Source organism: Podarcis muralis, chromosome 14, assembly GCF_964188315.1.
Source record: "Podarcis muralis chromosome 14, rPodMur119.hap1.1, whole genome shotgun sequence".
In the NCBI taxonomy this organism is placed as follows: domain Eukaryota; kingdom Metazoa; phylum Chordata; class Lepidosauria; order Squamata; family Lacertidae; genus Podarcis; species Podarcis muralis.
In genome coordinates, this window is record NC_135668.1 from 36,294,231 (window position 1) to 36,309,025 (window position 14,795).

The window sequence follows — 14,795 nt, forward strand, 5'->3', positions numbered from 1 at the left end:
AAAGCTGTATCGTCATTTTATTTGCCAGAACTGTGTTCTCACATTATAGCTCTACCATATTATTTGCTAATCACATAAAAACCACTGCCTAATTTTTATTCTCTCCCCACCTCTCCCAAGCCTGCCCCTGCAATTTTTATTCTTTTTACAATGAATTGCCGTTGAGATGGGCCAGCTGGGAAGTCTTCCTCAGTCTTAATACAGTATTTGATGCTCCGTGTTGCTTTCAGTATTTTGTACATCTTCTTTCAGGGACATCTACCATACAACCATCTGGTTGTCTTCTCCTTAATCAAGGGACACAGTTCAGATACGTCTTTACAATCGACGAGAGATTCATCCAAAGACATCTATGCAGACCTAATACAAATGACTACAACACCCTACAGCCTGAAAAATGTACTTTAGTTTTTCATAAGAAATGCAAACGGCCTCTGGGTAGCCCCTCAGCAGCAGGCTGCTGCTCTTGTTGCTATAGGCTACTGGTTCTTCAGCCCTCTGCCTGGGAAATTCAGACATCCTATGGCAACACTTTCCCCCAGGTATTCTTTCTTGTTCTGAAGCTTCAGATCCAGGGGGAATAGCCTCATGTGCAACAATCCAGAGGTAGCCACCAAGAGGACTGAATTGTTACTTAAAGCCTTGGACATTTGGGTTAGGAGAGTCAGTCGTCTTAAGAAGAGAAACATTCGTGGGGTTCTTCTCATCAGCTGCACGCTGCTCCTTTTCTGCCTCCCAAGCAGTGTCCAGGCTCAGAATATACAAAATGAGGAATAGGAGGAGCAGACCGAGGCTGCAGACTTATGCAGGCTTCTCAGAGGGACCCTTGGAGGTGCTTGGAGGCTGCGGATCGCCATTGATGCTTTCACTTGGAGGAGGAGGAGGCCACGTTGTCTTCTGGTGGAGATGGCTGGAAAAGTAAAACAGGCGTCACTCCGGGGCGGGGTTTGGGGGCAGGAGATGGAAGTGGAAAGAACACACGGGAAGAACAAAGGAAGCGGGAAGGGATCCTGGCTCAGCTCCTAAGTTTACAGCCAGGAAGTCCTGATGTGAGAATGGGCCTCATGGGAAGAGATGTTTACTCTCCGTGCATCTTTTCTGATTCTACAGATGCACTATTTGTTTCATTTATTTAGTATGGGGATTTCACACCCCACTTTATAGTCTCAAAGGCAATGACATAATGAAAAGCACAATAATATTAATCAAGTCAATAAAAATTATTTAAAAGAATTCAAAACAGTGTAAAACAGATTGAGAACATTAGCTCTTAAAGCATGCACACCAAATCATACCACAAGTGATCTAGGAACAGTTTATGTCAGCTTCACCAACTAATTAACATGGGATTTGGGGGCAGGAGGATTTCCCAGTGCACTGAACCTCATGTAGGAACCCAGCAAGAAAAGGTGACCCGGGCACATCCAGTCACTCAGGGAAGAAACCAGGTAGCGAGAGGTTTTTCTCTTCTCAACCTTTGTTGGAGGAAGTTGCTTACTTGCAACTATCTATGGTGCAGCAACTCCTGCCTTGCATCCTGAAATCAGATCATACTAGGACAGGCACCTGCCAAGGCCCACAGCTTTCCAGTCCCCATCCAATGTATCAGAGCTCAATTCAAAGTGTTGGTGTTGACCTTTAAAGCCCTAAACGGCCTTGGTCCTGTATACCTGAAGCAGCATCTCCACCCCCATCATTTGGAGCATCTCTGAAGGAGCATCTCCACCCCCATAGTTCGGACACTGAGATCCAGCTCCGAGGGCCTACTGGTGGTTCCCTCATTGCGAGAAGTGAGGTTACAGGGAACCTGACAGAGGGCCTTCTCAGTAGCAGCGCCCGCCCTGTGGAACGCCCTCCCTTCAGATGTGAAGGAAATAAGCAGCTATTTTATCTTTAAGAGACATCTGAAGGCATCCCTGTTTAGGGAAGTTTTTAATATTTAATGCTGTATTGTTTTTAACACTTGATTGGAAGCCGCCCAGAGTGGCTGGGGAAACTCAGCCAGATGGGTGGGGTATAAATAATAAATTATTATTATTATTATTATGGGAAAGGGCTATAGATCAGTGGTAGATCACCTGCTTTGCATACAGAAGATTCCAGGTTCAATCCCTGGCATCTCCAAGTAGAGTTTGGAGAAATCCCTGCCAGTCAGTGTAGGCAATACTGAGCTACATGGACCAATAAACATAAGAACATAAGAAGAGTCCTGCTATATCAGGCCAGAGGCCCAATAATAATAATAATAATAATAATAATAATAATAATATTTTTTTATTTATATCCCACCCTCCCCAGCCGAAGCCGGGCTCAGAGCGGCTAACAACAGTAAAATGATACAACATTCTAAAATCATTTCATTATAAAATTAATTCAAATCAGATTAATGGCAACCATTGGGCTTTAATTTGTGGCAGCTCTTGTGGTTGAAGATATGCATTTGTGTCTGTGCAAAACACGCTCAACTCGTTGAAGTCAAAGTGATTCAATAGTCCAGCATCTTGTTTACACAGTAGGAAACCTCAAGCAGGACCCAAATACAAGAGCACTCTCCTCTCCTGTGGCTTCCACCAACTGGCATTCAGAAGCATTATTGGCCCTGACCATCTGACCTAGTGTAAGGCAGCTCCCTGTGTTCCTAGCCCTCCTCCTTGCTGACACTTCCTATTCTCCTCCCATCTGCAAAAGAGCAAGCAGTGGCAAGCGTGAGGGAAGATGGAGCAGTATCTTCCACTTGTCTGTCCTTCTGCCCTCTGGGCAAGTATGTCAATGGGGCCTGGGAAGAATAGGAGAGTCTGCATAGGGCATTTGGCCAAGTCCCCACCCCAAACATGGATCTGGAAGTGTGTGCAGTTTCTAATAGTCTGTGACACACACCCACACATCAAATTTTTGTTCATATCAACAAACATCTCAGAGGTCCAAACTGCAAGCAGCTGATCTAAGTCTCAGGGGACAGAACAAATGACATGGGTGTGCTGTTTTAGGAAGCTGTGGGTGGTCTGGCAGATCATCCGGATATGAGAAGAAGAGGACTGTTTGATCTTTAATAAACTGGATGCATTTTCAACCACATTTTTGAAGAGCCTTTAATAATTCAGATAACTGGCAGGGGGTGCAGGATGGGGAAACAGACTTCCATCTTAGAACTAAGATTAGGGGATGGTGTTTAGCTGGGTGATGGAGCACCGGCTTTGCATGTGGAAGGTCCTGGGTTCAATCTCTGGCATCTCCAGAAAGGGCTGGGAGAGATTCCTATCTTAAACCCTAGAGAGCTGCTGCCAGTAAGAATAGGGGTAACTGAAATAGATGGACCAATGTTCTGACCCAGCATAAGGCAAATTCTTATGTTCTTATAATCAAGTAGAGGCAGTGGTGCAGGTAGGTAATGTCAGACCCTGGACTCATTGGTCTTACAGGGAAGTTGTCTCTTGGTAGCAATACTTACTTCAAAATGTGGTGAGCTGGCACTGTTGCATTTGGGACCTTCTCTGCTCATTCTGCTGAGTGGGACCCCCATCATCTGCCTGAAATCTTGCCATGTAGCACCATTGGTTGTAGGATCATTACCTGGTGCTTTGAAATCTCAGGTTTGTTATGCCATTACCGAATCCCTGGTCTTCATTTCCAATGGCAAGAATCTAAATATATGTAACTGCATTGAGCTCACATTTACTTCATGTTACCTTTGCCTCTCTTCCCTTCCTGCCCTCTCACCATTACCAAATGCTTTTATTTGTTTGTTTGTTTGTTTGTTTATATTATTTGGACATTGGTCACTCACTACAAAGGAGCCACTAAGCCGAAGGCATAGCATAGAAACCAAAAAGAACACATTTCAATAATACAACTACAAAGACCATCAAGAAATCCAGCTAAACAGCAGAAAACAGTTATAAATGAACAGCAAAATTTGTAAGTATTATGCTGTAAAACTCCATATACACAGACGGTCCAGTGCAAATGGTAGTATTTCTTCTTCATTTCCATAACTAGACTATGCAAGCACAGGATTTAAAATGGGGAAGGGGGAGTAAGTTCCTAGTCCATCTGGCTTTAGATTTCCTGGTGAAATTTCAGAAGTCAGTCCTGGCTGCTACATTTCTTTATGATACCATTCATGCAACAGATACGTATGCTTTGGAGAGGGAGGAGAGTAAGAGAGGCAGAGACTCTGATAGGTGATTTGAAGAAGCTGCATAAACCAGAGATGGCTCACAACTTCCTGTTGAAGAAAATGTGCCAAGATACTCACTCTTTGTAGTCAGGGGTGCTGTCACCAGCTGTACAGTCATCCCAGTCATACAGAAAAGCTGTCAACCCAAGTGAAAGAGTAAAAGTTCAGAAAGCACTGTCACATCAATATAAAACAGGTCTAAATTGGTATTAAATGTTATCAGTTCTTAAATCAACAGCTGAACATCATAAATTAGGATCTAGTCAGGTGACCAGCAACATGGTGCACACATAGCCACACCCCCAAAGTTCTTCTCCTGCTCAGATTTTAATCTAAGCCACAGAAGATCTCAACCCCACTCTCCTCCCAACCCACTGGCCCACTCTCCCACTTGGCTCTAAGCCCCTTCTCAAGCTCCACCAGGGTGTCAAAGCTGGGAATATATGTTCCATTGTACAGTTGTGTTCATCTCCATGAAGCAGGGGTGTGAGTATTGTTCTGTATCCACCTATTCTCAAACCTTAGGTAGAACTAGGGCTCAGTACCTGAGCTGAGTCCTGGAATATGTGTGGCAATGAAGATTGGATGCCCCTGAGCATGTGTAGAGTACCTTTGCTGCACCACTAGCCAAAGCCATCAACAGTCATACACCTGAGAGGCAGGCTTCCTGTGTGTGTGTGTCTGTGTGTGTGTGTCTGTGTGTGTGTGTGTGTGTGTGTGTGTGTGTGTATGCACAAACACAAATGGAGCAATGGAGCAGCTACTTTCTTATCCTGCGTCAGCTGAGTGGGAGGATTTCAACTGAAGGAAAGAACCAAGCAAACACATATTCCAGTGTGACTTCAGTGTTCATACACAAACACTCCCCCAAGTGGCATTGAACTGCATTACAGGGAAGGAACTTCCACAAAGGGGGTTCAAAGGGCGGCTGACATTTGAGTAGGGAGCTGAATACTTTCAGAACAGCATTAAGCCCTCAAATTCATTGGCTTATCAATTAAATCTCAACTCACCCCAAATACACGAACCCCAGTGATGTAACTAAGTTTTCTAAAAGTGGACTTTTGAGTGCATTGCCTACAAATTGAGTCAATTCGTATGATTCGTCTTTTGTAGAACAGGGCATAGAATGTGCTGTGAGGTTTTGTACAACTTGGTTTGGGAGTGTTCCTTCTTTTTCTTTAAAGCAGCTTTCAAGTCCTAGGTAGGGAGAACCACTACAAAAGATGTATGCAGCAACTGGTGAAAGGGCAGGGCTTTCAGCGGCTAGGAGTATAGCTTCAGCACCTTGGACAGGGCACCCTTGATTAAAGGCTGGGAGGGATCTTCTGGGCTTAATCAGCTACAACTTAATCTTGGGATGCTTCCAGACTGTTGCTAGTTTCCAGTGGGTGGTTCAATTGCATACTAGCAAATTCAAGTTGTGCAATTCAAGTTGGTTTGGCACACATTTACAACAAACCCTCTTCCTCCCCTCCAAAATATTTTTTTCTCTCTTATTCATAAGGTATGGGAAATGCATTAGAAAAGTGTGAGATAACAATTGGTGGAGGCAACATCATATAACCTCCCCCAAACAATTAAGAATGAATGTTCAATAAACAGCTGATGTCATTGAAACCTCCCTTCTCAAAAAATAATTAGGATGAATGGTTAATAAACAAGTTGTCTGGAAGTGACCTTGGAAAAGACCCCTGTTCAAAATTGCCTATAGAGATTTGTGTCTCATGTTTAACAGCCCCATGTCTATTACATGGGCTGCCCATGCATCAAGCATCTCAGCTGCTTCCTCTCTTGGGTTTGTATGGGCAACCTTTTTCAGTCCATGGGCCACATTCCCTTTGGAAAAGTTCCTGGTGGGGTGACATATGCCAGTGCTGGGTGGGGCCAGAGGCTAAAGTGGGTGGAGCAACAAATGTAAATTTTACCCTTTTAGAGTAGACTAGTTTCTCTGTTCTCCATCCAGAGAAGCAGGAGGCATGATCAGAGTTCAAGGAACACAGCACCAGCCACGAATTGGGCGTAGGAAGCAGGGCCAGTGAGGGGTGTGGCCTGGGGAGAGTTCTGAGGGCCATATAGAGAGGCTTAGAGAGTCATATTTGACCCCCATGCCTGGGATTCCCCACCCCTGCTCTAGGGAGAGACTTCTAAATTTATACATAAATTTCCATACCACCATATCAAAGAAAAGTTCTAACCAAAGCAGGGTTCATAAAATCAAAGGTTAAAAACATAAAAAGTCAAAGATTGACAGAACAGAAAGCTGGGTCACATGGCAGGGTAAGTTTGTGTAAATAAAAACGCTTTAAGCTAGTGCCTGAACCTGAACCCAGAGGACACCTGCTTAATGTACAAAGCCACCAAATTCCACAATAACAGGGCTGCTTTCATTGCACCTGCCAAACTGATGTTATATGGGACAGTTTGCAATGCTACTCTGGAAGATCTCAAAGAACAGGCAGGAACACCTTAAATTTGACCCAGTAGCCAGTGGAGACTGGTTCACTGGGGTTAAGATGACACTACTCCACCAGCCTCCAATTGCTCTCAGCCAGCCCCCACCTACCCACATTCTCACTTACTACCAGTTTATGGGCTGGTGTCTTGTAGAACTCAGGACCGAGGAGGATGTGGAGCAACCTGGAGTTAGTTGGCTGCACGTGCCATTGGCCTCTTAGCTTCTGCATTACCAGTTCCAATCGGCACTAGCCACCAGTGCCAGCAGCATGTTGGCAGCCAGTACCAATTCTTCATCAATGAGATAAACCAGCTCCAAGCTGCAAGGAACTCACCTTCCTTTGTGGCATTAGATGACGAGATGGGCTCCAAGAGTTCTTTTGCCTCTGCTATCAACAAGCCTGCAAGATCTGGAGGTGGAAGAGGAGCTTCTGTTGTTCTTCCTGTTTTATCCTCATCTGCTTGACTGTCAGCTCTTACAAGAGAAAAAAAGATCTTGTTTTCCATTTTTCTTTAAGATGGACATGCTAAACAAGCAAGGGAAGTGCCCCCACCATCCTGACCTGGTTTCACTCTCATCTGAGCCACAAACTCACTAGGTTGCCTTTAGCAGGCCACCACACTAAGGGGGGTGGGAGGGCCTTTTGCAGTCCAAGGGCTGCATGCCCTCGTGGGCAACTTCATGGGGGGGGGGGCACATGTTGGTGGTGGACAGAAGAAGCACAAAAAGCGGCCAGATCAATGAATGTGATTCTTAGCTTTGTACAGTCAGCTACATCCCAGTCACACAAAAGCCAGAAGTTTTTATGCATGCACAAACACACAAACATCCCTACCCCTCCACCCAAGCAAACAGGAGGCATGCTCACAATTCAAAGACACCTGACACAAGCAACTGAGGAAGAACAATTCCCACACGCCATTCTTACCTCTTCTCCTCCGGTAATGTGCTAGATGTGCTCAAAAGCTTATGGGCATTCTGTGTGAAAACAGAAATGGAGTGGGGGGGAATGGCTTTCAGAATCACAGGAACAAATCTCACATCAATCACAGTGCAGTTTTTTATTTATTTTGTTGAGTTCATTGTCAAGTCAGTGCCCTGACTTCTGATCACAAGTAGTCAATCCACAGCAAAATAAACAATCTAGACAAGTCAGTCAAAGCCATTTAATGTTGTCCCCATCTTCAAAAAGGGGTGGGGGGAGAAGACGCAGGCAACTACTGACCAGTCAGCTTGATGTCAGTACCAGGAAAGCTCCAGCTACGAAAGCTGAGGCTGCAGAAGGGGCCAGAGACCATTTTGCGGTCAATCCTGGAAGACCTGCTTCCTGCCTTATAGGCAATTTCCACTTGGCCTGAGAGGGCAGGGCCCTGACTGACTCCAGCTACAAAAGCCGAGACTGCTGGGGCACTGTTTAGGGGGTGGGTTGGCCGAGAGTGGGCGGCACTGCCACATCACCTGCACAAATAAGAGCAGCTTCCTATTGTGGATCTCCAGGCGTTTCCGCGTGACCTCAGACTTTCTCAACTGCCCGTCAACCAGGGACAAGCGCCTTTTCAGCTCTAGGACATCACTCTGTTTTGGAGAGAGAAGCAGAAGAGGGTAGAAGGATTGAGACAGAAGAAGATGTCTTGGGAAAATAGGCTTTCCCATGGGAGAAAGCATGGGAGTTTAGGCAAGGACTTCACTTGACAGCCAGCAGGATGGGCTGCCATCCCTCTCCTCATCTTTCCCAGTAAGAACGTTATGACTGCCAGGATTGTCTTGCCCCATATAGGCTCACTTGACCAACTCCATCTGCCCCCACACTCCAGAAAATTACATTTTCTATTACCTCCTCTCACTGCAGACTGACCTCTGCTTCCGAAACCTGTTTCGTCTTCTTCCCCACCAGCTGAGTCTTCAGCTCTGTGATCTCAGCCTCCAGCAAATGGATCACTTCTTCGTAATCTTGCTCCGCGCTGTGGGCTTGCCGCTGGGACACCTCTGCTACCTGCAGCTTGTTATGCAGGGTTCGGTTCTCTGAGAGGAAGCCCAGTGCCTTCTGGGAATGGGGGAACAGAAGCAGGATGTTACTCCCAAAGTGCAACAATCAGTCCCTTCCCTTTTCCTGAAACCATATCCTTTACATGTCCATCAATAATACTCCGCATCACGAGGACCAGATTTATACCGAAACTAAGTAAGCTACAGCTTCTGAATAAATTTTAAGAATCCCACAAACACTAAATTTCAAGTTTTACACAACTGGTCTAAAAAGAGACAAGGGAAAACAGACATTATCAATGTAGCAGAATTATTCCTTTGTCGGGTGGGGAAGGGGCTATCAATCTGAATGATGCCCTGATTCCCTTCCAATTCTTGGGGTCCCATACCTAGCGAGGGTTTAAATCTCAAGAGAGGATTCTATTAGGAATACTAGACAGACAAGTTTCTTTGTAAGACAATGACCTTAGCGGGCCACTTAAGTGTCCTCATCAGCATCCCAAAAAGATTAGCTAAGTTGCAAGAGCTACAACTAAGAGATGGTTCCCTCCAGGCTAATGTGTAGGCCTTTTCTCCACCACACTCACCTAGCTGCTACCTAGAAGAACAATGCACAGTGTGTATGAGAGAGAGAGAGCTATGCAAAAAGCAGGCTGGAAGCTAGACACAAAGATATACTTGATCTGTGATGGATCCACAGCTTTGACTAATGGAGAAGCAAGATCTGTTCGGGTGTTAATGCTGTGAGACCCCCTCCTCCAAATCTTATGCTCAGGTTGTATATATGTGTAAGTAAAGCCATATATCATAAGGACACCACAGTCTCTGCTGTCTCTCATTCCAGGAAACCAAACCTTGGGTAAGCCCTGGCATTCCAGGAATCTCTCACCACTGGGGTGACGAGTAGCAATATGTAATTGCTACAACATTATTTGTCACATTGTGCTTATAAATCTGTATAGAAATAACTGATCTGCTTTTCATATAAGCTAAGGAAGAATTAATAAAGTATTTTCAAGTTATTTTTATTGCGAGGTATATGTTTTAGTTAGATAGTTAGGTATTAGTTGCATTTTTCATCTGGATTTCTGCATTGTGACCTGTGACTGCAATTCTGCCCATCTGAGGAAGGACCACAGCTAAGTAGTATAGCATCCATCTCCAGCAACAGCTGGGAAAGTCCCCAGTCTGGTACCCAAGAGAGTCGCTGCCAGACAATGCAGACAATAATGAGATAGTAGGACCCATGGTCTGATTCAGTATAAGGCAGCTTCCTGTGTTCTTGTTAATTACCTGCACAAAAAATGCCAATGAAAAAATCAAGAGTGTAATCAATCACCCAGCTTTTCACTGACCTGGTTCAGTCTCTGGAGCTCATCTTCCATGGACTTCTTGTTGCTTTCTACCTCCTTCAGGAGAGACTAGGAGACAGATTGCAATGTCACAAACTCACCCAGCCAGCCAGGCAATACTGCCCAACCCCAAAGAAAAACACTGCCCTGGACAGATCTGCAACTTCACCATCCATTTAAAAAATGCATGCAGAAATCCTCAGGTTCAACTGCATTTCCAGGAAAGAATAAGAATAGTCCCCTGTATGAAACCGCCAGACAATACTGAGTTAGATGGCCTTTCTTAGTATATGGCAGCTTGTGGCGTCTTTCAACATTTGTGAGCATGGCATCAACATGCGTGGAATCAAACCCACCTGGGTGAGCCTCTCACCTTTAACCTCCGGACTTCTTGCCGCAGGTCTGTCATTTCCAGCTGTAGCTGCTCCAACTCTTCACTGTCATTGCAACTGACGGAGTCGAAAGTCTGTAAGTAAGGATTTCCAGCAGCTGTGTTACTCTTGTTGCAATGAAAGTCACAAAGAGTCTTGTGGCACCTTAAAGACTAACACACTCATTATGGGTGTTTCATTTCCTTCTGATCTCATCCCCCAAATTGTGTACATAATCATGTAACTCGGAATAACACTTCATGCAACTGATGAAGTGGACTGTGGTTTTCAAAAACTTGTGCCATAAAATTTTTGTTTGCGCCGATCATTGCAATGCATCCCCAATTATTATTACTGCATAATTATAAGGTTATTGTAGAATGTTCGAAGGATGTATGGCCATGAGGGGGTGTGGACTATGACGAAAGGACTATGCATGTCTTAATTTGGCACTGCACTACTGGCTATCATTAAGTAAGCACACACACACACTTCAGAAGATGGGCACAGTTCCCCAGCTGGGAGCAAAGGAAGAAGAAACTTTGGACTAGCCCAAGGCTGACCAGAGAATGGAAAGCTGATGTGTCCAGTAGGGTGGCCACTTCATGCTGAGTGAAGAGCACTGAATTGGAATTGAGGCCAGCCTCCTCGAGCTCCTCTGGCAGCAGATCCCTCAGGGCTTGGAGGAAGTCTGTGATGGAAAAGGAAAGGGTTAGAAGAGGTGCACAGTGGCAAGAGACCGATGAGATCTCTTGGTGCAGCAGTAACTCTGGTATCCACAGTAGGTTATTTCAGAAACAAATCTAAGCCATGGTTTTCAAAAGCTGAAGTTTAGTCTCTAAGGGATGAGTTCTGTAGCAGGCATACAGGCCAACCAGGAGCTGCCAGTTCCTTTCCTTCATCACTTTCCCTGATGCTGTCCCAAACAGTGGCATCTGGGAGTAGAGCAATGTCCCAAACCATAAGAGCCATGTCTCCAAACCATGGGACAGGAGCTGAATCCTACAACAATAGGATCCAGAATGCAGCAGTCTGATTGGTCTGCAGGAGCCACCCAATCCAGCTGCAGGTGGAAGTGAATCAGCGACCTGATTGGCCTACAGGAGGAGCCCAGAATTAGCCAATCACGCGGGGCCCATTGTGTAAATAATGTATATATAGCTAGATGTTTTGGGGAAAAGTTTCATTCATTGCTACTATGAGCTGAATAAAGAGCATGAAATTCACACTCGATTCTGAGTATATTTCAGTCTCAGATCCTGGTTATTGCACATGTTCACTCATATCTCATACACCATCACCTTGTTTTGTTGGACAGTGTTGGTTTGGTGACTTTCCCCCCTTTCATTCCTCTTCCCCCTGCCAGTGGCTGCGATGACAACAGTGGGAGTGCAGAAAGGCCTGCCTGGGCCACCTGCCTGCCCATTCATTCGCTCTTCCCATTTGCCCTACAGGGGAGCTCACTCAGGGCTTCCCAGGCTTCCCTCGCTGGCTGCCCACTCAATCAGGGTTGCCATATTTCAAAAAGTAAAATTCCTTACACCCACAAAGTTATTGAGCTTTTTTTAGGAAGCCCCCAAATTGTTGAGCTTTTATAATCACCAGAAATAGTGGTTTTAAGCCATACATGCCCCCTGCTATGATTTTGTCCTTTTTTTATAATGTGTTTCCTTGGGGGAGGGAGTGACTCCCTGATCCAGGAGGTGCTATATTAACGATGGAAACTTCCAGAATTGCATGAACCTGGAAAGAGCCGTTTACAAAACTGAACTACAGAGGGCAGCACCTCTCTACTTTTCGCTAGCTGCTGAGCAAAGCTTTTCTCAGATAGTATTTCCCTTGCCTACGTTTTCTGGCTACAGTTTGGGCCAGCAATGCTTCCTACTGCTCTAGCTAATTCCATCAGTACCCCCCCCCCCCAATTTCTTCATGGGAGTGGAAGAAAAATAAAATAAATACTGTATCAAGTCCACACTGCTGAAACTCACCTCCATAGGCTATTGTCCCCTGAGAGTCAGTTGTCAAACTTTGCCGCAACTGCCTCTTCTTCTCCTCGTTCACATCGAGACTTAAATATTGCAGCATCTGATTTCGGGGAAAGAAGCAGCGAATTTTGCAATGCAGAATTCCATGGGGAGAGGGATTGATTATTAAACCAGTGTTTCCCAACCTTGTGCCTCCAGCTGTTTTTGGACTACAATTCCCATCATCCCTTGCCACTGGTCTTGCTAGTCAGGGATGATGGGAGTTGTAGTTCAAAAACAGCTGGAGGCACAAGGTTGGGAAACACTGTATTAAACAACTCTGGGAACTGTAGCTCTGGGAGGGGATCCCCTAAGAACAGTCAGCCCCCTTAGCAAACCACAGCTCCCGTAATTTGATGGGGGAGCCTTGACGGTCCAAAGCGGCGTCATAGGGTGTCGTGTGAATGTGGCCTCTGTTTTGAGTGGGACTTTCTTGTCAGACTCACCAGTTCAAGTTTGCCGTCCTTGAGGCGAATGTGAGGATCCAGGGCCACTTTTGGCTTGGTGGCTGGAACCGCTCGCTGGTTTGAAGAGGAAACAGGAGCTGTAAGACAAGAAGTCACCGTTCATGTACACTAGCAATGCAAGGATGCCTGCTCCTTGCATTGGGTGCTAAAAAATAAATGACTGTTTGCACTCTGCTTTCTCTCCCTGCCCCCCCCCCCCAATTCCTGTGGTGCATAATTAAATCCCCACTTGCTTTCACATGCGGGGGGAGCGGGGAGGCAGGCAAAGAAGAAGAAGAAGAGTTTGGATGTGATATCCCACTTTATCACTACCCTAAGGAGTCTCAAAGCGGCTAACAATCTCCTTTCCCTTCCTCCCCCACAACAAACACTCTGTGAGGTGAGTGAGGCTGAGAGACTTCAAAGAAGTGTGACTAGCCCAAGGTCACCCAGCAGCTGCATGTGGAGGAGCGGGGAAGCGAACCTGGTTCACCAGATTATGAGTCCACTGCTCTTAACCACTACACCACGCCACGCCACGCTACGCTACACTACACCACACCGAGAGAAGGGTAAAGGACAGGATCCAGGAAGAAATGGGCTGGGGTGGAAGTGGCATTGGTAATGCTTGTATTGTTACTGCAGTTTTTCTTTGCACTCCAAGTCAAACCTAAACCCGACAGCACTACAAAGTTAACGGAAGAGTTTCTGCTTACAATCTAGAGGTTAAGCAGAGCAACCGGCCCTGCCAGGGGGCTACGAACACCAGCTGGCCCTGCTGTTGGGCAGTTGTGTGTGGCTGATTGTCTCCCATTGTGGAGAGCTGCCTGGTGGAAGGTCACCCTGAAGGCAGCTCCTGATGGCCACCCCGCTGCACCTCTCAGGTGAGGAGGAGGGTGTTTCACAGGAAGGTTGGAAGAAGCGGCATAGGAGCCACCCTCACAAGCATAATCCAGCTAAATCCTGAGCTCCGCCAGTCCCTGCCAAGCACAGAAGGGCTTTGTATGTGGCCTGAGGGAACTGACAGGGTTTGCAGGATTTGTCACCCACCATTCAGCCCAGGCGGGTTCAAGGACAGAGCAACTCCCCCTCTGCCTCCTTGCTAATCGGGATTAACTGGGGGTTTTGCTCATTAGATCAGAACACAGATTTCCCAGGTGCACCTAAAGGCCAGCTGGCACCCATCTCCTCTCTCTCTCTCTCTCTCTCTCTCTCTCTCTCTCTCTGATAGCCCACTTCTGTCTGTGGCTAGACCGAGGTGGAGTCCTACCCTGACTGTGGCAGAGATCACTCCAAATATAACTCAACCAATATAATGCAACCTTTCTTTGAACCAGCAGTGCCCGTCTCTGTTGAGGGCTGCGCTCACATGAAGAAAGGGTCAGGTTGGGAAACAAAATGGGCAGCCAGATCCAGCCACTTAACACTGTTCAGATGGAACCTGGGAAGGGCCACCTTCAGGAGGTAGGGATGGACATATCAGTCAAGTTTAGTTTATCTTAGTTTCTCAGTCCCCCACCCCAAACTTCAGTTCTCCACATTTTCACAGCAGTTTGCGATTTTTTTTAAAAAAATATAAAGAAGTCCTCCTGAAAATCCACCAGCAACTTAGAAAGAAATTCTTTGTTTCCCTGATCACATCTAGTTTGGCCTGTTGCCTAGTCTTCTCCTTACAAGCTAGATTTCCATGTGTAGATAAGAACAGTACAGGAAAACAATCTACAATGTGCAGCCTGTCCCCCTGAGGTCTGCAGTGGTACAGTCCAGGAAGGACTTCAGTGGCTTATTTTAGCACACTGGAAGGAGTGATGGGCTGATTTATTCCACCGGTTCAACATGCCATTGAGGAAGTCCCCCTACCGGAAACGGTGAGCTCTGGCGGACAGATGTCTGGAGATGGAGAAGGCACAGGGAAGGGACTGTCGTGTCTGCTCTGGAAAAGAAGAAATGCAACAGAAGACATGTTGGACTGGGAAAAAGC

At 46.0% G+C, this 14,795-nt stretch overlaps 1 protein-coding gene across 1 annotated transcript in view; it reads right to left on the reverse strand.

The window, feature by feature from the left end:
* The window catches only part of LOC114584653 (syntaxin-binding protein 4-like), a 44,956-nt gene continuing 30,161 nt past the window's right edge, over positions 1-14,795 (reverse strand). The window contains 12 exon segments of the mRNA XM_028706684.2: positions 1-910; positions 4,256-4,313; positions 6,970-7,109; positions 7,564-7,613; positions 8,094-8,210; positions 8,491-8,679; positions 9,977-10,042; positions 10,347-10,439; positions 10,908-11,035; positions 12,333-12,429; positions 12,815-12,912; positions 14,675-14,747. Of these exon segments, the coding sequence (XP_028562517.2) occupies positions 802-910; positions 4,256-4,313; positions 6,970-7,109; positions 7,564-7,613; positions 8,094-8,210; positions 8,491-8,679; positions 9,977-10,042; positions 10,347-10,439; positions 10,908-11,035; positions 12,333-12,429; positions 12,815-12,912; positions 14,675-14,747 (1,218 nt within the window). The 3' untranslated portion in view covers positions 1-801.